Genomic DNA, 20,980 nt, shown 5'->3' with positions numbered 1-20,980 from the left:
GTGTGGCCAATCCAGTCAAAATGGCCATTTTCATTACCAGTATCAAAAACCATGAATTTTGATACCCATATTGCCCAAATTTGTATGGTTCCGTAAATGTCCTCCCGGTAGAACCTTCCCGAGGGCACTGGCCACTCCGGGTGTGGCCAATCCAGTCAAAATGGCCATTTTCATTACCAGTTTCAAAAACCATGAATTTTGATACCCATATTGCCCCAAGTCGTATGGTTCGATTAATGTCCCCACGGTAGAACCTTTCCGAGGGCACTGGCCACTCCGGGTGTGGCCAATCCAGTCAAAATGACCATTTTCATTACCAGTTTCAAAAACCATGAATTTTGATACCCATATTGCCCAAATTTGTATGGTTCCGTAAATGTCCTTCCGGTAGAACCTTCCCTCAGGGCAATGGCCACTCCGGATGTGGCCAATCCTGACAAAATGGTCATTTTCATTACCAGTATCAAAAACCATGAATTTTGATACCCATATTGCCCAAATTTGTATGGTTCCGTAAATGTCCTCCCGGTAGGACCTTCCCTCAGGGCAATGGCCACTCCGGGTGTGGCCAATCCTGCCAAAATGGTCATTTTCATTACCAGTATCAAAAACCATGAATTTTGATACCCATATTGCTCAAATTTGTATGGTTCCGTAAATGTCCTCCCGGTAGAACCTTCCTACAGGGCACTGGCCACCGGGTGTGGCCGATATCCTACCAAATTGTTCCCAATAATTTCGGTATTCCGGTGACCGTTCTGGCTACCATCAATAACTTCTTGGACCTCCTCTCAAGTTCATGCACCACCTGCGTGTGTGTGTGAGCAATAAAATTCCCAACGTAAGGTCCGTCTTTGATGAAAGTCTGATGGACACTAAATCCTCCAGAGGCTAACTTTTAGCTTAAATAGTTTTCACGGCATCTACGCAACAGAAACAGAATGTCACGCCGAGGGCTTGCGACGGTAACGCTACATTTTCGAAAAATTTTGCATTGACACCGCAGATAGAGCTTTAAGACAAAGTTTAAAAGCAATTTTCAAATAACAAAAATAATACTAAAAAGTATTTAAATTATGTGAAATCTTTGGTTAAAGTAACATTCTACAGCCCAATTTATCTCCATTTTTTTTTTATTTTCCCGTTTTGATAAGGTCATTTTGAGCAACTTTTGTTTTACGAAAAACTTTACTTCTCTTATTTAGTTATGTTTGTTTTTGGTAATATTTAGCCTACTCTACCACCTCACTACCTGTTGCGGCCGATTGCCTCAACCCGGGACGATTTTGATTCTATTTTCGCGGGACTGTAAACCACGTTCTGGCACGGCAGTGAAACACTCGTTTTCTCTAACAAATTTCTAAAACGACCGATTTATTTACATCTGTACTGAACAAAGTTTGCGAACGGAATGAATTTTGGTTCGGTTTCCTTTTTCTCCCCTTCTTTGCGCGCGCTTTTCGTTCGCGCTAAATCTGACGATCAGGTTGCCGTTGCTTTTCTCCGTTGACGTTTTGACAGCGGCGCGGGGGGTTTGCCAATCGCAGCAACCAGTGTTGCCAATTGTCAGAAATTTTTATTTTACGCTTGAAGAGCCTCGGAAACGGACGCGATGGCGAACACTACCTTTTTTGCCTTTTTTTTATTTTTTCAAGTTCTTACAGTCACTTTTTCAATTTTATGAATTTTTTCAAAATTTTCCGCTATAGAATACTACCATTATCATTTAAATTGTTAGAATGCATAGAGGCATAAGAGCAATTCTCTACCAAAACCGGAAATGGATTTTATTTGTATTTTTTTTTTATTTGATCAAACCCTATGACCAAAGAAGCTATTTTGTGTGAACCAAGTCTCATACAATTTTGGCTGCTGTCCATACAAAAAATGGTATACACTCAACCCCCGGTGGTTGGTCACTTTTTCGTTTGACACTTTTTTAGTTTGTACCCCGTTGGTTGGTCAAAGTCAAACTAAAAAGTGACGAACTGTCACTTTTTACACGGCGCTTACGCACACTATCAAAACAAACGTTTGGTAGTGTGTGTGAACTCCGTGTAAAAGGGGTGTCAAACTAAAACGTGACCCCGTTCGTTTGACAACAGTTGGTGTCAAACCATCGGGGTTTGAGTGTATTCAAACAGCTGTAACTTTTGAGTGAATTTTCTGATCAATTTGGTGAAAACATATAAAAAATCTCGAAAATCAAAAATACGTTTTTCGGGATTATTTTGTAAAAAAAGTTTTTATAAAAAAAAGTTGATTAAAAAATCTGCAATTTTATTCCATGTACCTATTTTTTCTCAATGGTCCTCAACAATAGGGGAGAGTGGGGAGACTTGATCCCCTTTTTTTGTATCGCACATAACTCTGTCAATTTCTCACAAAACTATGATCTTTTTGCATGAATTGAAAGCTTAAACATTCATCTATGTTTGGCTAATACGGGTATTTCATCAGATGAACTCTTCGAATCATGCCAAGCGTTTTAGAAAAATATTTTAAACCGGCATTTTAAAAATGTTAGGGGTAACTTGATCCCCCTTTCAACATTTTGAAGAAATCTTAAGCAAAATGTTTCTTATTCATCCAAACTTTTAATTTTCTATAAGTTACAGCAATTTCACATTAAACCTGTACGTTTGTGTTCAAAATATAACAAGTTTAGCATGCAAAATATTTAAAAACATAAAATTTCCTTTTTTAGACCAAAATTGAGCATGTTTACAAAAGCAGGAAATTTTTGTTTACAAAACTTTTGAAAAAAGGTTCAAACTGCAGTATGTTATGTACAACTATACTAAAGGAAACTATGTCGAAAACCCAGCCCAATTATTTAATCTTGAGGCTGATTCCAGTGACTGTAAAAATGCAGGGATCAAGTCTCCCTAAACGCACTTTTTTAAACAATTGATTGTAAAAATAGTATGACGATAAATTTAACTTCAAATGCGTAAGGGTTTTGGAGTTGATATATTTATCAAACAATTCATGTATAAAAAATATTTTTTGGAATAATTTTTCAGTGTTTTCTATACTTATCAAAACAAAGAAAAAAGATCTCTTGGGAGTTTTTTGCAGCACTTCTTAGAAAAATGTGTGTAACTCAATCTAAACATTTTTAATTTTTTTCTTTGTTTTCTACAATGAGTTTTAGTCAATTTCGCACAACTTTCTAGAACAAAGCTAATTGTTTTACCCACATGCTGACGAGATACAGGCTTGGGATCAAGTGTCCCCGGGGATCAAGTCTCCCCACTCTCCCCTACCTACAACTTAGCCGAAAACACCAAATTGATCAGAAAATTCACTCAAAAGTTATAGCTGTTTGAATATTTACGAAGCATTTTTGTATGGGCATCAGCCAAAATTGTATGGAGACTTGTATGAGTAAACCAATGACACAAAATAGCTTCTTTGGTCATTGGTGGGGCCTTCCCCACAAAGTTTGAGCCACATCAAAAAATACAAAAAATAAAAATGGTCGAAATCGGCCGATTTTTTTCACATAATCTAGACGAATTGTCAATACGGGACCATCCATAAACCACGTGGACAATTTAGGGGGGGGGGGATTGGCGATTGTCCACGCTCCATACAATTTTTTTTTGTATGGACAATTGTCCACGAGGTGGGGGGAGGGGTTGAGATTTCCAAAAAAATGTCCACGTGGTTTGTGGATGGTCCCTACAGTAAGTTTTTTTAAAACATTGGCAAAGTCACATTAAACAAATCACACTTCCAACCCTAAAATTTTCATATATTGAAGATTTCTTTTTCCAATGTTTTTCAAAGATCAAAAATTGGCTGAAAAATTGATTTTTGGTGATTTTGTCTCATTGTTACCGATGGACTGAAAAGAGTGGGAATGGCACTAGGAGAAAATGAGACAGCCCAGGGTTCTGGTTATATTTTAAAAGTTGGTCAAATCTTATGAAAGGATATTGTAGCCCAACTCAATGATTATATTGTGATGTTAATGCCAGCCTAAGAGCGAAAATGGAATTGCCTCATTGATGACTACTAGGGTGACAACAAAATAATCGACCCCTGATTCGATTCCCTTGGCAAAAATGAGTAACTATGCAAATTTTGAGCAAAATCTGTAAAGGTTTAGAGTCGCTAGAGATCTGTAATGTTGGGTAAACAAATCTTTTCATACAAAAACGTTTTCTTTAAATTGTCAATAACTCTTTAGGGTTAACACGGATCGTTTCTCGGTCTTGGACAAAGTTTTTTGGCTTAAAATTAAAATACCTACATAATAATCTCACACTTGATAATGATTTGACACATGTAACGCCACCTTTTGGTGGAATTTTGATTTTCTTGCTTTTTCTCATACACTTTTGCTAATTTTCCCATACAAAATATCAACGACTAATAGCGGCCTTTAAATTTTAATCAGCACAGTTTCTTATTTTTACCTAAAAAAAAATCATACCTGATAACGAATCCAATATAAGAAAAATCATAAAATAAACCACAAAATACTTTCGAAGGCAAAAAACTAGTCTAACAACTTTGTTATGAACAAATATGAACACATGTCACGAATGCGCATTTTCTCACCGCAGATAGAGTATTCAAGAATTGTTTGAATCCCACCTCATTCATTCTGTGTTTCGACTTCAAAAGATGCTCACGTTTTTTGTCGCTGCTCTGGCAATTTTGCTTCTGCCAAGTGAATGCTCAGTTCACAATGAAATATCCCGTCTTGTGCGTGACACCATCAAACTTCTAGTGAAAAACGATAAGGGTGTGCACGATGTGCTTGTTGCCAATCTCAAGGATCCGATTCTGGAGCAATCTTTTCGGCAGTTTTACAATTGTGATGTTACTTATCGACTTGTTGGAAAATTTGCAAGCATTGTGGAAACTGTTACAAAGATTTCACTACTTCTTGTGGATACGTTTGATCATGAAAAGTTTTCAATTGAGGATTTGATGCGTTATTTAGTGGAAGCTGAACTTTGGCAATCGAAAGCAAAAGTTGTTGTATTTTTGCGAGGAATTGATTCTTTTTTGAAATATCGGATATGGGACACTTTAAGAAGTTACGGTGGCATCAATGTTCTATTCGTGATATTCAACGAGTTAGAAATCGAATCATCGTTTTCTTTCGACTTTCTCGCTGGGAATTTGCATTCTTTGGAAATTCGAAATAGTTTGAATTATTTATTAGCACCCAGGTTAGGCAACTTGAGAAAGTATCAGCTCTTGATATTTTGTCCTGCGACTGTTCCGTACCATGAGTATTTTACTGATTTCCACGCAGAAGGGATTGACAATGATTTAGTGGAAATAATAGTTGAACATTTGAACGGAACTATAAGATACTCCAAAGGTTGGGGAGAAGTGGAAGAATGGGTACAAAATTCAAACTCAAATCCACCGTCAAAACTGTTCGATTTGAGTCTGTATCGAATGCAACGTATAACTCAATCTGCAAAACTTGATCGCGTTTACTTGCCCAATCTAGAGGACGTCTGTATTGCTGTTCCAAAAAGGCACAAAAGGCTCTTGTTTATACAGATAGTAAGGCCATTCAGTATCACAGTATGGTTGACGTGTTGCATTCTTGTTGCTTCAAAATGGGTGCCATGGAACAGCAAATGTTTTCTAAAATATCGTTTCTATAAGGGGTGCCAGCATGCATTGAAGAAACATCATAATTTTGTTATCGTGACTTTGCTATTTTTGGAGTTTGTCCTAATCGAAGCATATCTAGCCAAAGTGATTGCTTATTTCACTACGATGCAATACGAACCAAATTTCAAAACCCTAGCCGATTTGGACGCCCAAGGACATCTCGTGTCTGTAAGTAAGGAAGAAGCCGTCTTGTTTGCGGACTACCCAAATCTTAAACTAACGTTGAACATGAAGAAAAACACAGAAACACTAAAGATTTATGCTGCACCAATTTTCTGCAAGGGAGCTGAATATTGGTCCAACAGCAAAATGAACTACAACCCGGAAACGAACGACAAGGTGAGCTACATCTTGGAGGAACGACCCATGTCGATGGCGATGTTTTTCTCATTTCCAAGATTCAGTCCGTTTGTTGAGGTATTTGCGAAGTACATCAGCCGACTGGCCGATTGTGGAATATGGGGAAAGATATTCAATCGATGGTCAAGTTCGGAGGAGCAGTTTGAAACGTATTTGAGTGGAGAAGAAAGAGTTATCAAGTTTGATGATTTGCTTTCGCTGTGGATACTGTTTGGAACAGGAACTCTGGCTAGCATCGGTGCTTTGTTGATTGAGCGCATCATAAACATGGAATTCGGAACTTTGCGAGCAAAACTAGATCAATGTAAACTGAAATTGAACACGTTGCTGTGCAGGAAATAAAATGTTAAAAGATAGCACAAACTGCAGAGAAAGTTTTAAAAATTATTTGCATGCGTTGAATATTATTTGTGAGTGCTCAATAAAATTATTGTCAGCGTTAAAAAAAATATTTTGATTTATATCAAACTAGAAATCCCAAAATAAAATAACGGAAATTCATGTACATTATGTTGGATTGTGCTCCGTCAACTCATACAAATTCTGACAAAATTGCTCCGACCAAACCAGGATACTTATTTAATTCCCGTGAAATTATGCTTTCAGGAGTAATTTTGGCCCTAGTCATGAATCCGAAGTCCATAAAAAACTAGTTTTTAAAAAGCTACCTTCCTGTTGCTCAACTGTAAAAAACTTTGGACTCACCCCTAGAATGATAGATTAGGATACCAGAAACAATGTCGCATACAATAACAAAATCCCAAAAATGGTTTACAACTGGCGCGCTGAGCCGAATGAAATAAGTTAATTTTTCGAGATTTTGTCAGAAATGCATGTCACAAATGAATGACTAAAGTTATTCAAATTTGAACGACTGGGGCTTCAAGTTACAGTTTAATGTTCCCAGAACAAATTCCTGTACAGATTAAGTCCATTAAAGCTTGTTTGGGCATGGCAGGGCATTTTAGGGAGAAACATGTGTACTTACACTTCGCAAATTGAGCCAAAATTTCTAGCCACCAAAACTAATGCTTGTAGGAAATTTCACGGATAACATTTTCCTCTTTTTAACATTATATTTATATCCGAGCAATTCCAGCTCAAATCAGACTTTGTTGCTGCAACCCTAAGTTGCTGAGATATTGCAATGCAAAGGTTTAAAAACAGTAAAATTGATGTTTTCTAAGTCTCACCCAAACAACCCATCATTTTCTAATGTCAATATCTCAGCAACTAAGGGTTGTAGCAACAAAGTCCGGATAAGCAAAATTTAGAAAATTTTCTCAGCTTTTCAAAAATATTTTTTTCAAAAGTGGGCAAACATGGGCACTATTAAAAAAACAATAACTGCGACTATTTTGAAAAAAGTTTCATAAAAAAAGCTATAACTTGAAAACGGTGCACTTTATCAAAAATTAACTGAAGTACTTTTTGATTGCAAATTTGATTTGAGTAATTCTCCGCCAACTCACACAGCAGTTGCCTCGACCCCTCTTCGATTTGCGTGAAACTTTGTCCTAAGGGGTAACTTTTGTCCCTGATCACGAAACCGAGGTCCGTTTTTTGATATCTCGTGACGGAGGAGCGGTACAACCCCTTCCATTTTTGAACATGCGAAAAAAGAGGTGTTTTTCAACAATTTGCAGCCTGAAACGGTGATGAGATAGAAATTTGGTGTCAAAGGGACTTTTATGTAAAATTAGACGCCCGATTTGATGGCGTACTCAGAATTCCGAATAAACGTATTTTCATCGAAAAAACCTAAAATTTTAAAAATTCTCCCATTTTCCGTTACTCGACTGTAAAATTTTGGAACATTTCATTTTATGGGAAATTTAATGTACTTTTCGAATCTACATTGTCCCAGAAGGGTCATTTTTCATTTAGAACAAAATTTTTCATTTTAAAATTTCGTGTTTTTTCTAACTTTGCAGGGTTATTTTTTAGAGTGTAACAATGTTCTACAAAGTTGTAGAGCAGACAATTACAAAAATTTGGATATATAGACATAAGGGGTTTGCTTATAAACATCACGAGTTATCGCGATTTTACGAAAAAAAAGTTTTGAAAAAATTGGTCGTCATCGATCATGGCCATTTATGGTCACTCGCGACAGACACGGACGACGAAACAAAGAGAAACGCAAAAAGTAACTTTTACAAAACTTTTTTTCGTAAAATCGCGATAACTCGTGATGTTTATAAGCAAACCCCTTATGTCTATATATCAAAATTTTTTTAATTGTCTGCTCTACAACTTTGTAGAACCTTTTTACACTCAAAAAAATAACCCTGCAAAGTTAGAAAAAACACGAAATTTTAAAACGAAAAATTTTGTTCTAAATGAAAAAATGACCCTTCTGGGACAATGTAGATTCGAAAAGTACATTAAATTTCCCATAAAATGAAATGTTCCAAAAATTTTTACAGTCGAGTAACGGAAAATGGGAGAATTTTTAAAAAAATTTAGGGTTTTTTTCGATGAAAAATACGTTTATTCGGAATTCTGAGTACGCCATCAAATCGGGCGTCTAATTTTACATAAAAGTCTTTTTGACACCAAATTTCTATCTCATCACCGTTTCAGGCTACAAATTATTGTAAAACACCTCTTTTTTCGCATGTTCAAAAATGGAAGGGGTCGTACCGCCCCTCCGTCACGAGATATCAAAAAACGGACCTCGGTTTCGTGATCAGCGACAAAAGTTACCCCTTAGGACAAAGTTTCACGCAAATCGAAGAGGGGTCGGGGCAACTTTTCCCGATTTTGTGTGAGTTGGTAGAGAATTACCCATTTTACATTGAAAAATGAAATTGAAAAAAAAATTGCGACCAATATTCCGATTTTTTGAAAAAAATTGTATTGATTCAAAAAATGATAACTCGATCAAAGATTTTTGCCCATTCCGGAGATTTCTGAAAAGTTGGCATTTGATGTCCTCTAAAACATATAAAAAAAATAGTGTTTTTTTGCAAATCAAGTTTTAGTAACAAAAAGTAAAATTAAAATTCATCAAAAAAAATTTACCGTGTATATTTTTTTTCAGTGTAGTCCATATCCATACCTACAACTTTGAGGAAGACACCAAATCGGTCAAAAAATTCCTTCAAAAGATACAGATTTTTGAATTTTCACTTATCATTTTTGTATGGACAGCTGCCAAATTTGTATGGAAAATTATATGAACAAACTTATGATGCAAAATGGCTTATTTGGGCATACCGAAGGAACCAAAAAAGTTTCAGCCGGATTAAAAAATCCAGAAAAAATCGAATGACCGAAATCTCAGAGAATCGCTCTCATATAGAAATTGCCAAAAACCATCATAATACCTATTTTTTCAGCATTTTTATTTTTAAAACTGCTGTATCTTCACAAGGATTGCACATAGGAAAATGGTCAATATGGAGACTTTTATGTAAAATTGTTTGGTGAATCGATTCCCATTATCTGTTTTTTTTAAATTTTGACGTTAAGACCACTTTGAAAAAAACCAGTTTTATTAAATGATTTTTGTATTTTGTTAAGAAAGACATACCATCCTGTATTTTTCATGTCTTTTTGTAACATTTTAGGCTATTTCCTCAAAAATTTTGAATGAAAAAAATCGTGACATTACCTTTAAATTTAACTTTTAAACATAAAAATTTAAAAATCTCATGGAAGTGGCGTGTATTTTTGTTTCAGTGTATTTTTTTCAGAAAGCCCATTCAATTTTCTACTAGTTTGCATCTGACCACTTTTTGATACGATGCAACGGCTTCGAGGTACAGTATTTTTTAAATTACATAAAAACAAAAATATTTTAATAACTTACGCCCTTGATAACATGTCTACAAAGTTTCATTGAAATCCCATGCTTTTGAAAATGTTGCGACCAACTTCTTCACATGTTGGTATACCGACACCACCGGCTTCTAGAGATTCTGCGACCTTGACTCCAACTCAAACATCAGCTCTCCAAAAAGACCTGATTCCACCGATTCCAACTCCGTCTTCAACCATTGCTTCCATACAAAGTAGTTTTAAAATAAGCCTGCTCTAACTATTACTCCAGACACTCAAAATTTGGGGACTCCAACTCCGATTACAACTTCCGATCCTCAAATGTATCCGACTCCACCGACTAGGACTTAGACTCCGAATCCATAGCCCTGCATACGATTTTTCTATGACACCACTTTTTCAAGTCTAAAGTCAATTCAATGATCAAAACTATCTTAACGCCATGGTACATATTAGGACCTGTTGCAAAAACATTCTAGCATCCATCATCACATCGAGTTGCAAACATTAATAAAAACATGTCTTTTTCGAAAATTGAACAGAAATGAGTCACGAGTCACGAGCTCATGGCGGGCGCCAGTTTCATGTACCGAAATTTTGGTTTGCGAAATTGATAGCACTTAGTTTCATCTTCTTTAAACCAAATCTCTACCAAATTTCACCAGTTCAAATCGAATCCCAAAGTGAAGTGACTCGCTCACCAGACATAACAGAAATCGTTCGATAAACTTTTCGCGTACTCCCCAAATGTTTTCAAAACTATCATGTACACCAACAGAGCCCTGAAACTGAATGATCTTTCTCCGCCCCAATCAATCGATCAAGCTCGTTTGCAACTCACTACTTTCTTTCACTCGTCTAATCGACACGTGTGAATTGAAACACTTGACTCAAGTTCATACTCGCCGCAAAAAAATGTAGTACAAGACAACACGAGGTGGAGCTCGACGCGCGAAACACGTGTAGCACTTATTTCGAACACGTGTGATTTATGCTCACACCATGTTGTTCTCTCTCTCTCTCTCTCTCTCTCGGGCCGAGATTTCTCTCTCGCTTTTCCAACCCCTTTTGCACGAATTTTCCGCCCTCTTCGCAGAAGCTCCGTTGGACAAAAAGCTCGCGTGGAGCTTTTTTCCCCTCGACGATCGTCGTCTGTTCTAGCCGCGGCTGGCTTCTTCGGTGGGATCCGTTCACACCTCGGCACAGTCCGTGTTCAGCTGGCGTCGAGTTTGGAAGTGTTTTTCCGGAGCTCCACGAATTAGTCGGAAAAGGTGGTGCCCCAAAAGAAGGCCTTCACATTGGTCAACTCTATTCGCGCTTGGCTGGACACACTTTGGATCACGGATTGGTGGTGAGGGTGTGATCGAGTTTTTTTTTCGTTTTTCTTGAAGAAATTCCTTTTGAGCTGGAAAGTGATCGTGTCTGCAAGTTGGAGGTCGTTGTGTAACGTGCTTTAAGGCTTCGCGTCCAGTGAAATAAAACGGCCCCACGAATAGTGCATACATTAAGGTTCGGGTTACTTTTTCGTTAATTGCAAGCCCTTTTCAGACACGAGTTGGGGGAGCAGAACTGAAAATTTCGCGCCAACGGAAAATTCAAAAAGTGTGCCAAAAGTGACGCCAAAAAAAGTACTCATTGTCACAAAGAAGTAACTGTAAGCTTGGAGGAAGAACCTTATTCCTACAAAAGCAAAGAAACCTAACAAGTGTGAAAAAGAACAGCTCTCTCCCGAGAAATTGGCGGTGTTTAAGCTGGGAGATGACAAAGTGAACGTAATTCACAAGGGGGGAAAGAGGTGGAGACAAGATTATAGGCATTTAACCACACCACCAAAAGAAAGAAGGGGCGAAAGCAAAAAAAACAAACGGTTTAGAATGAGAATTGTGCGGTGCGGTACGGGTTTGGAGTGAATTTCGTCACGGAACGAAGGAATTGTAGGTTGCGCGCGTCAAACAACATTGTCGTGTCGAGTCCGTGGATGAGTGACGGGAGGTGGAATTTTAAGGTGGAAGTGATTGAAAACTATACCTTCAAGGTGCTAATCGACTGGACAGCAAGGATCAACCAAAGTGGACATAATGAAGATTGACGAGAGGTAAGGAATATGCTGACCACATTGAGTTTTGAAATAATTTTCAGATTCCAAATCTCAGACTAGAATCCTAAGCAGCAATAAGTTTCAGGAATCCTATAAGAGCTCTTCAAAATAGCTACAGCATAGTAGTTTGGAACGCGGCTGGGTAATACTCTCTTCAAACCTTTTTCAACCCAGATTTGTTCAGGGCTTTGATTTGGCTGCAAATGCCAACTTGATTTGTTTTTTAAAGTCTCTGAAATTTTCTCCAGAACGAAATACTTTTTTGACGTTCCATCATCAGGGGTGACATTGGATCTAGGGGGTTAGATTGGGTCATACAAATTTCAGCATTTTTGTATGCCCCAATCTCACCCCCCATAACCAATGTCACCTGATGACGGTTTACAAATTAATTTTAAAGTTTTTGAAATATTTTTTTACTTTTTGAGTGTTTGAAAGGCGGATTAAGGGGTTACATACAAGTAAATCGTCATAAATGTCCGAGGTTGGTGTGAGCACACATTTAAACTTCTTTGTAATCTTTTTGCTGGGCATTTAAATGTACATTTTCATCTAGTAACAACATAAATATGAAGACATTTGGATTTACCATTGCCGGATATAGGTATTTGAAGTAAGCAGCTTCAAAAAACGGGTGCCACAATATCTCAACACTACTTTGACCAAATCGGCTCAAAACTTTGATGAAGACTTGTTAAACCGGTCCTGTGTGCATGACGTAGGCCGATTTTCAAAAACTTATTTTTTTAAATAGATAAAAATATTTTTATGTTTTCCATATAAAAAATCGACAGTTTTTGATTTTTTTATTTTTTAAAAAGCTAAATTTTAAAACCGGGCTCCGTCATGCACACAGTAGGGTATGTCTTGAGAGTCTTCACTTCAAATTTCAGCCAATTTGGTCCATCCCATCTCGAGATATCGTGGCACCCGTAAATCAAAGCGGTGTTTAGAGAAAAACCTTTACAAAGTTTGACAGTTCGCTTTGCCCATGGCAAAATTGTGAACTTAAATCGTTTCTTACTCAGTTCAATCATGAAATATCTTCGTGAAACTTTCAGGAGTGATTAAAAATCATGTATATAGTAAATTCAATGAATTTTATTTAATATGAAATTTTGTGATTTTCTAATTTCTACATGTATGTAACCCCTCAATAAAACACCAAAAAGAAGATAATTCCATTTATCGCACCTCTTAAAAAAGTCCAAAATTGTTGTTTTGGCTGTCATCGAATAAATAGGTTTACCGGTATTATTTTACAGATTGATTAAGATTAAACAGTTTCCCAGAATTCCATTCTTCAGGAATCTATTCTTAGGGGACCATCCATAAACCACGTGGACATTTGAGGGGGGGAGTATGGCGATTGTCCACGCTCCATACAAAAAAAAATGTTTTTTGTATGGTCAATTGTCCACCAGGGGGGGGGGAGGTTGAGCTTTCCAAAAAAGTGTCCACGTGGTTTGTGGATGGTCCCTAGGTCCCAGCACTCCAAAAAAAAAATAATGGTCCGCTGCAAATATTTTTTGAAGTTTATGTCCCTCGCCCAGGGTTGTCAGGTTGCCAGACAAATTTGAGAATGACAGTATAAAGACCCAAGTAACCGCGGGACTGTATAAGGTAACATTAAATCCCCTCTATATCAACATATAATGTTTGCCTATAGAGTCTCGAAACTTTATATTCACTTTATACGCATGGAGGTAAAATTGAGTGGCGAAGTCTAGAGTTGATATAAAGTTATACCGAGGTAAAACGTCAAAATACTACTTTACCGACAGTATTTAAAATAGAAAAATAAAAAAACTTTGCGCGCAGCCCTCTCTCTCTCTCTCTTAGGAGAGTGATTTTCATGCTGGGATGATGATTTTGAAAGTTTGTTGGTTTATTTGCTGTGTTTCTCTACTTTTGAGATTCTAAGCTGTGTGTTGGGAATGATGTACTGAGATGTTTCACCTAGATGCCTTGCGCTAGCCGTCTCGTTCGTCCTGAAATATATTTAATTAGATGATTTTTGTCGACTAAGTCTTCCTTGAGGAACCACTTCATTTTATGCAGAAAAAAACGAGAAAACTTGTCAGGTTAAAACACAGCATTTATTAACTGTTACACTACAAAACACTACCAAATATTCACATAATTCACAATAATCATCGACGAACAGCTCAGGGCACGGAGCGCCGATCCCGGAGTATTGGTGCAGTTTCCGCCGATGGAACGCAGCTTAATGTGCAGCGCGGTGATTCCGAGCGACTTGAACTTTTCGGCGACGTCCTGCGCGGCCAAGATAGTGGAGTAGGGCGAGGCCTAGTCACGATCGGCCATGGCCTTCATGCCGCCGGATACGCGCGAGATCGTTTGCTTGCCTGAAAGATCCGTGACGTGAGCGAAAGTGCCGTTAGAACTGGCGTAGAGCAAAATCTGGACCTCCTCCTTTTCAGTTTTGTTTTTGCAGGAAGCCATCGCAGTTAGAAATTTGTCTCATGGGACAAGAAAGAGCTGTTAATGAAAAAGAGAATAATTTAATACTGAGCTCAGCTAACTAAGCATAATTAACTCACATTTTTATAGCCGCCGAACATTTTTTCCTGCAACAATCACAAAAAATACCACGCAACTGCCAAACATTTATTACCCTCACTAGTGTTGAGTTAGTGTTTTGAAACATTTTAAGAAATGTCAAAATGTGATATAACATTAAAGGCTTACTTTACAGTGATATATAAAGCTTACCATTAATGCTTCGAAACATTATTGGGCTAAATGCTTTGAAACTTTAACTGGCTGTTCTATATGCCATTATACAGTAGTTTATAATGGTTCAAGCTACAAATGTTTCGAAACATTTGGAAAGACTATTTAAAGTGTCATAGCATCGGGAGTGTTAAATTAGAGTGAATTTAGAGTTTTGATATAGTGCTTGTGGATACTTGGGGATTCACCCTTCTCTGTGTCACTTATTGACCGATTTTGCCAGATTTTTCACTTAAGGAACATTTTGAACACCTTATTGATTGAAATGAATGTTTTTACCAAAAAGTAAAAATAAATGTACACAGAAAAAATGATGGTAATAAATGATTAATTTTACCCCAGAAAATGATGAATTTTCATCAGTTTTTGATGAATATTCATCACATTCACATTTTTACACATTTTTTTACACATTTTTTATGTAATATTACTCAAAAAAAGTGGTAATATTCAACCTACCAAATTTTCAATATTTCATAATTCAACTTTTTTTTCTGTGTATAAAATTGCATGGTTTCAACATTTGAATGGAAAAAGTGATTAAGAATGCACCTGTCCAGTTGTTTTCCAATCATTAGTTTCCAAAATATCTAAACATCGACAATTTTTTTGAGTTTTTTGCGGTGCTGCATATACAAAAATTCTAATTAATTTTAAACCAGCACAAACATGCAAAATAGGATTAGCAACAGCGAAACATGCATTCTATATTGTTTTCAGTTGATCAGACTGCTAATATTATTAAAAATTTTATGTTTTATGAAAAACCAATTTTGTAGAGGGAGGAGGGGGGAAGCGACATAAACATTAAAAAAATGTCAACGGCATAAGTATTGACATTTTTTATTGTGCAAAAATAACTGTTTCTGCTTTACTGTAACATTGGAATTTCATAAAATTCAAAATATTTTTTAACGATCCAAAACATGCATTTCAGATTGTTTTCGGTAGATTAGACTTCTCAGTTTTTGGTAGCAAAAACTCAGTTCAGTTTTTTCAGATATGTTTTTGCTACCTCATTTTTCAAACTAATTGTACAGGGGGCGAGATAAACGAGATGGTATATAACAAAATTTCACGCAATGTTTTAAAATTGCAAACAATACATTTTTTTTTAATTTCAGCTATAACTTTTGAAAATTTTTGTAACGATATATTATGATGATTGTCTTTATAAAGATGGCGGCGAATATGACGAAGGCTTTTGAGAATTTTCTTTTTAGTAATTCAAAAAAAATGTCAATTAATTAATACACTCAACCCCAGGTGGTTTGTCACATTTTCGTTTGACACTTTTTTAGTTTGTACCCCGTTGGTTGGTCAAAGTCAAACTAAAAAGTGACGAACTGTCACTTTATACACGGTGCTCACGCACTCTATCAAAACAAACGTTTGATAGTGTGTGTGAACTCTGTGTGAAAGGGGTTTCAAACTTCGTTTGACAACAGTTGGTGTCAAACCATCGGGGTTTGAGTGTAAAATTCAACCAATATTGCACAGAAAAAAAATGATGGTAATATTCATCAGGAAATGGAGACAGATTTTTTGTCAAAAAAATGATTAAGTTTACCTCAGAAAATAATGGATTTTCATCAGTTTTCGATGAATATTTATCAGGTTCACATTTTTACACATTTTTTATGTGATATTCCTCAGAAAAGGTAATATTCGACCTACCAAATTTTCAACATTCCAAAATTCAACTTTTTTTTTCTGTTTAGATCACTAATTTGAACTCAACTTCAACAATGTAAAAAATAGTCATAATTATTTTTTTCGCGATTCAAATTTGATTTTTAAATATTTTTTGAGCATCGAATGGTTTTCCACTGAAGATTGTATGAAGAATTAAGGTGGTTCCCGCCGTTGCATACAGCTGAAAATGCAATGCTTTATGTACGGAACGTGAATCCCTCCGAAACTGGAAAAATTTACTACAAAATGCAACTAGAAGGGAGTCATTTGTTCTAATAGTTGCAAAGTTACCAGAAAAAAAACTTTTCAGAAAAACTTCAAAAAAGAGGGTGGTGACATCAATAGAGGGATGGTCCAATCGATAAAAAAAATAGGGATTTCTGTTAACAATCGACGGATGAACGTTCCCTCCAAGGTTTGTCCAAATCGGTGATGATCGAGTAGCAAAGTGTAATTAGTTGATATGGAATGACTCATAATTAAAACAAATGTGTTGAAAATATATACGGGACATTATGAGTATGAGTATTTTACAAAAGCTCGGTAAAGCTGCTTTACAGGTCGGGGGTTTTTGGAAAAACTCAACCTCCTGAAAGAATAAAGTCATGTAATTCTTATTGAAACAAACATCTCCTACTTATTGCAAACATACGATTTTAAAATCAGTATTCAAATCTTTTCCTCCGTTTGGGAAGGACAATTTTAAATCTAGAATTTAACTTTTGCTTTTACCTTAAACTGTGGTTCCCTACCAGACCGTACATCTTTCATTGATCTGCATCACAGCAAAAGAACGTGTAACTGTATCTGGTGCCGAGTTAAACCTGGAAGCTCCGCACACAAAGTCTAGAACCAATCGAATTCTGTCCCGATTCCACGGATCAGTGCCGTGAAAAGAGAGTGTGGTTCTACGATCGCGGAAGCATGCTGTTCGATTCTGCAAAAAAAGCCCTCTTCTCTAATATGTGGACAACGGAGAGCCACAGCAGCTGATCGATTTCTTTAATTAAAACCGTCTGCTTTTCAGACCTTCACCGGTTCGAGGTTACTTCACTTCCGGCGGCCACGAAATGCCACCAGCTGCCACAGTCGGTGAAATCTCCTCAATCCAAACCACTGAAATCAATAAAATTGACACGAATCGATGGTGCGGGATCGGAAAATTCCAGCAAAAAAAAATCACCCACCGCGAGGCGATCCACTTTCCACGCCAATTTGTCATTTTCCTCCGTTTAACAGAACTGCTTTGAGGGCTGATCGACAATGGCAAACGGAGTGGTGTCGACGGCTTGAAGTGTACCAGATATTGAGCTGCAGGTTTTACTTACAGCGAGGAAAATTAATAAACAGCAGAGGCAAATTGCTGGGCTGACAACGCGGTTGGGGATTCAAGCTGGAAGAGCAGAATTTGTCACAGTCAAGAAAGAATTGCTTTCTTGCTTAGACCCGATGGTTCAGTCAGTGTGTCAGAAGGGCAGGCAACAGTAAGAAAATGAGGGTCATCGAGGAATAGCAGCTTTTTGCATTAAACTATGTCCCGGATAAATCAAATATCTAGAAAAATCTAAACTTATTCAAACACATTATCCAACACCTAACATTCAATGCACCAAGTTGGAAGAAAATAAACAGCATCAGCTCCACCTCTAACGGCATTTGTCATTTCCAGGTGCAACCTGGCAGAACCATCATCACAACACGCCCTCCCTTTCAGGAGAAAGAAAGGTGGTTAAAAGACGCGTGATGGTGACAAACGGTCGCACGCGCAAGCGCCTCAAAATAATAACTCAGTACAACTAAATTCTGTTACTTTGCATGCGAGTTCGTAACTGGTAAAAGGTAGCAACGGTAAAACGATACTTTCTCTAAAAAAATCTAAACTAATTCGAACAGATACATGATTCAAAATCGATCAGCTGGTTGAAAAAGATTATTTTTATTTTTGAACAAAGATTGAGAAATGTACCAAAAACATAATTTATTAGAAAACAAGTACTGTGCACAAAGTGCACAAAAAAACAAACAAAATACACAAAAATTTTATGATATTAAAAACAAAATTGTCAACAAAAATTAAATGATATTAAAAAAATACTCTTCCAAATTACGTGTCAAATTCGAAGTATACTTTTTTTCTAAGTTATTGTTAGCAAATATACATTAATTGTCATGGATTGTTACTCTTGTCCCACCTAGCCAATTTGCCAAAAAACAAAATTTAGGTGGTTGGTGCCTTCCTCACATTTTGAGTGTAATGCTAGGTAATATCTGAGATCCAGCCTTCACAAAGTTCATAAATAACACTTAAGTGCTTATAACTTTTGATAGAGATGTCAGATTTTCAATCTACTGAACTCGTTGGAAAGGTCTTTTGATTACCTATCCAACGACAGGTCGCATGATAGATCCGGACAACGTTTTTGTCAAAATATCTGAGATCCGGCCTCCAAAAAGTTCATAAATAACACTTAAGTGCTTATAACTTTTGATAGGGTCATCAGATCTTAAATCTACTGAACTCGTTGGAAAGGTTTTTTGATTACCTATCCAACGACAGGTCGCATGATAGGTCCGGCCAACGTTTTTGTCAAAATATCTGAGATCCGGCCTCCAAAAAGTTCATAAATAACACTTAAGTGCTTATAACTTTTGAAAGGGTCGTCAGATCTTCAATCTACTGAACTCGTTGGAAAGGTCTTTTGATTACCTATCCAACAACAGGTCGCATGATAGATCCGGACAACGTTTTTATCGAAATATATGAAATCCGGCTTCTAAAAAGTTCATAAATAACACTTAAGTGCTTATAACTTTTGATAGGGTTGTCAGATCTTTAATCTTTTGAACTCGTTGAAAAGGTCTTTCAAATACCTTTCTAAAAATGTATAACATGACGAGGTTTCTTACAAAAACCACCCTTTTTACAATCTTCCGGACTTTTACTAAAATCGTTTTTTTAGCATAACTTTTGAAGTACTTAACTAAACTTTATCATTTTCAATAGCGACTTATGGGACCCTAAGACGGATCAAATGAGACCAAAACGGTCAAAATCGGGTCAGCCAGTGCCGAGATAACTCAGTGCAAATTTTTTGATCAACATCCCACCACACACACAGACATTTGCTCAAAATTTGATTCTGAGTCGATATGTATACATGAAGGTGGGTCTAGGAGGTCAAATAAAGAATTTCGTTTTTCGAGTGATTTTATAGCCTTTCCTCAGTTAAGGTGAGGAAGGCAAAATTTAGAATTAAATTGACTTTGTTGCAATTTGTATTAACATCGCAAAATATTTAAAACCGAAAGATTTCCAGAATTTCGCAATTCTTTTCAAGTTTTTGTTATGAAACATTGTCCATGCATTCCCTAAGTCAAAATAAGCCATTTTGCAACATTAGTTTTTTCAAAAAGATTCCATACAGTTCTGCAAAGTTATAGGTTATGATTAAATCTTTTCACAAAAGGGTACTCGGTTAAAAAAAAAATACCGATTTGTTATTTGGCTTCATATTATGAAAAGTTGAATTTGAAATATGATTAATCTCGCATAAACACATTCTTTCAAAGAATGACAATTTTAAGGTACTTTGGGAACTAAAGCGTTTACTTTCAACATTACTGGCGTGTAGGCCAGGTCCTTACGCAAGTGTTGATTTATAACATTGAAGTTTGGCATTTTTTCGAAAATCGGCCCCAGGCGCCCCAAAAGGCGTCTTGAGCGTTGCATCTTACAATTACGAAAATGTTGGTACCCAAAAATGTATAGGTCTAATTTTAAGAGTGAGTCCACGAACAAGGCATACCCTTTTGTATGAGACCTCACTAATCTGCCTGAAATTTTCGGGGATTATTTGTACAAATCCCTAGTAACATTTTTAAACTTACAGGTTTTATCATGGTTCTGAAAACGCTCATACGGCCTAAAAAGGCTTTTATGGCCTACTTAAAACCTAAAATGTTACAAGGGATAGAACTAGCGTCTGGCAAACATATGAGCACACTAAGTCAACGCAAAGTGGTGAAAATCGGGACAGAAAGTTTTATGGTTCAAAAACGTCAAAAGTGTTTCAAGGGCTGTAACTTGGGCAAACCTAAACTAAATTTCAAAAATCAAAATGTATCTGAAAGGGCTAAAAAAAATCCAACAAAATGCGAGGTTAAACATCGCAATTGGTTAAATCTGATGCGAGTTATTGGCATTTCAGTGAAAAAATAGCACAATTTTTAAACTCAAATAAAAAAGTGTTCCATCCAGATATCAACTAGATTCGATCTGAAGCATGTAGGGGACATCTGACTCTACCATCTGAGACTGATAACGCTTTGGGTAAGGCAGTTTAATACATTAAATAAACACTTTTACTTTTAGTGTGGACCCCTTAGATCCATCTTCCTGGTAAAAATTTCATCATATTCGTGTTCCAGAGACAATTTTACAATAGAAACATGCATAAAAATGTTTATTCCATCCAAATTAAAGTTCAAAAAGTTAAGAAACTGCTTTTTCTAGTTTCCTTGAAAACGAACTTGATTTTCAATAAATGTGAATCTATTTCGCGGACAGCGTGAAATTCGTGATCTTTGAAAATTTGAGTAAGGCAAACATGAATGCTAAAAATATAAATATTC

The 20,980-nt window shown here is 36.6% G+C and overlaps 1 protein-coding gene across 2 annotated transcripts in view; it reads left to right on the top strand.

Annotated features, from left to right (window-relative positions):
• The window catches only part of LOC6037155, an 81,191-nt gene that overhangs the window by 18,535 nt on the left and 41,676 nt on the right, over positions 1 to 20,980 (top strand). The window contains exon 2 of one of the 2 annotated variants that reach the window (XM_038264377.1): positions 11,347 to 11,893. In XM_038264377.1, the coding sequence (XP_038120305.1) occupies positions 11,877 to 11,893 (17 nt within the window). In that variant the 5' untranslated portion in view covers positions 11,347 to 11,876. Of the gene's footprint in view, positions 1 to 11,014; positions 11,894 to 20,980 lie in introns of those variants that run through there. The other variant, XM_038264376.1, reaches the window with a different exon arrangement.

Source organism: Culex quinquefasciatus, chromosome 3, assembly GCF_015732765.1.
Source record: "Culex quinquefasciatus strain JHB chromosome 3, VPISU_Cqui_1.0_pri_paternal, whole genome shotgun sequence".
NCBI classification, from domain to species: domain Eukaryota; kingdom Metazoa; phylum Arthropoda; class Insecta; order Diptera; family Culicidae; genus Culex; species Culex quinquefasciatus.
The sequence above is the reverse complement of the archived record's forward strand: the minus strand, read 5'-3'. Positions and strand labels throughout refer to the sequence as shown.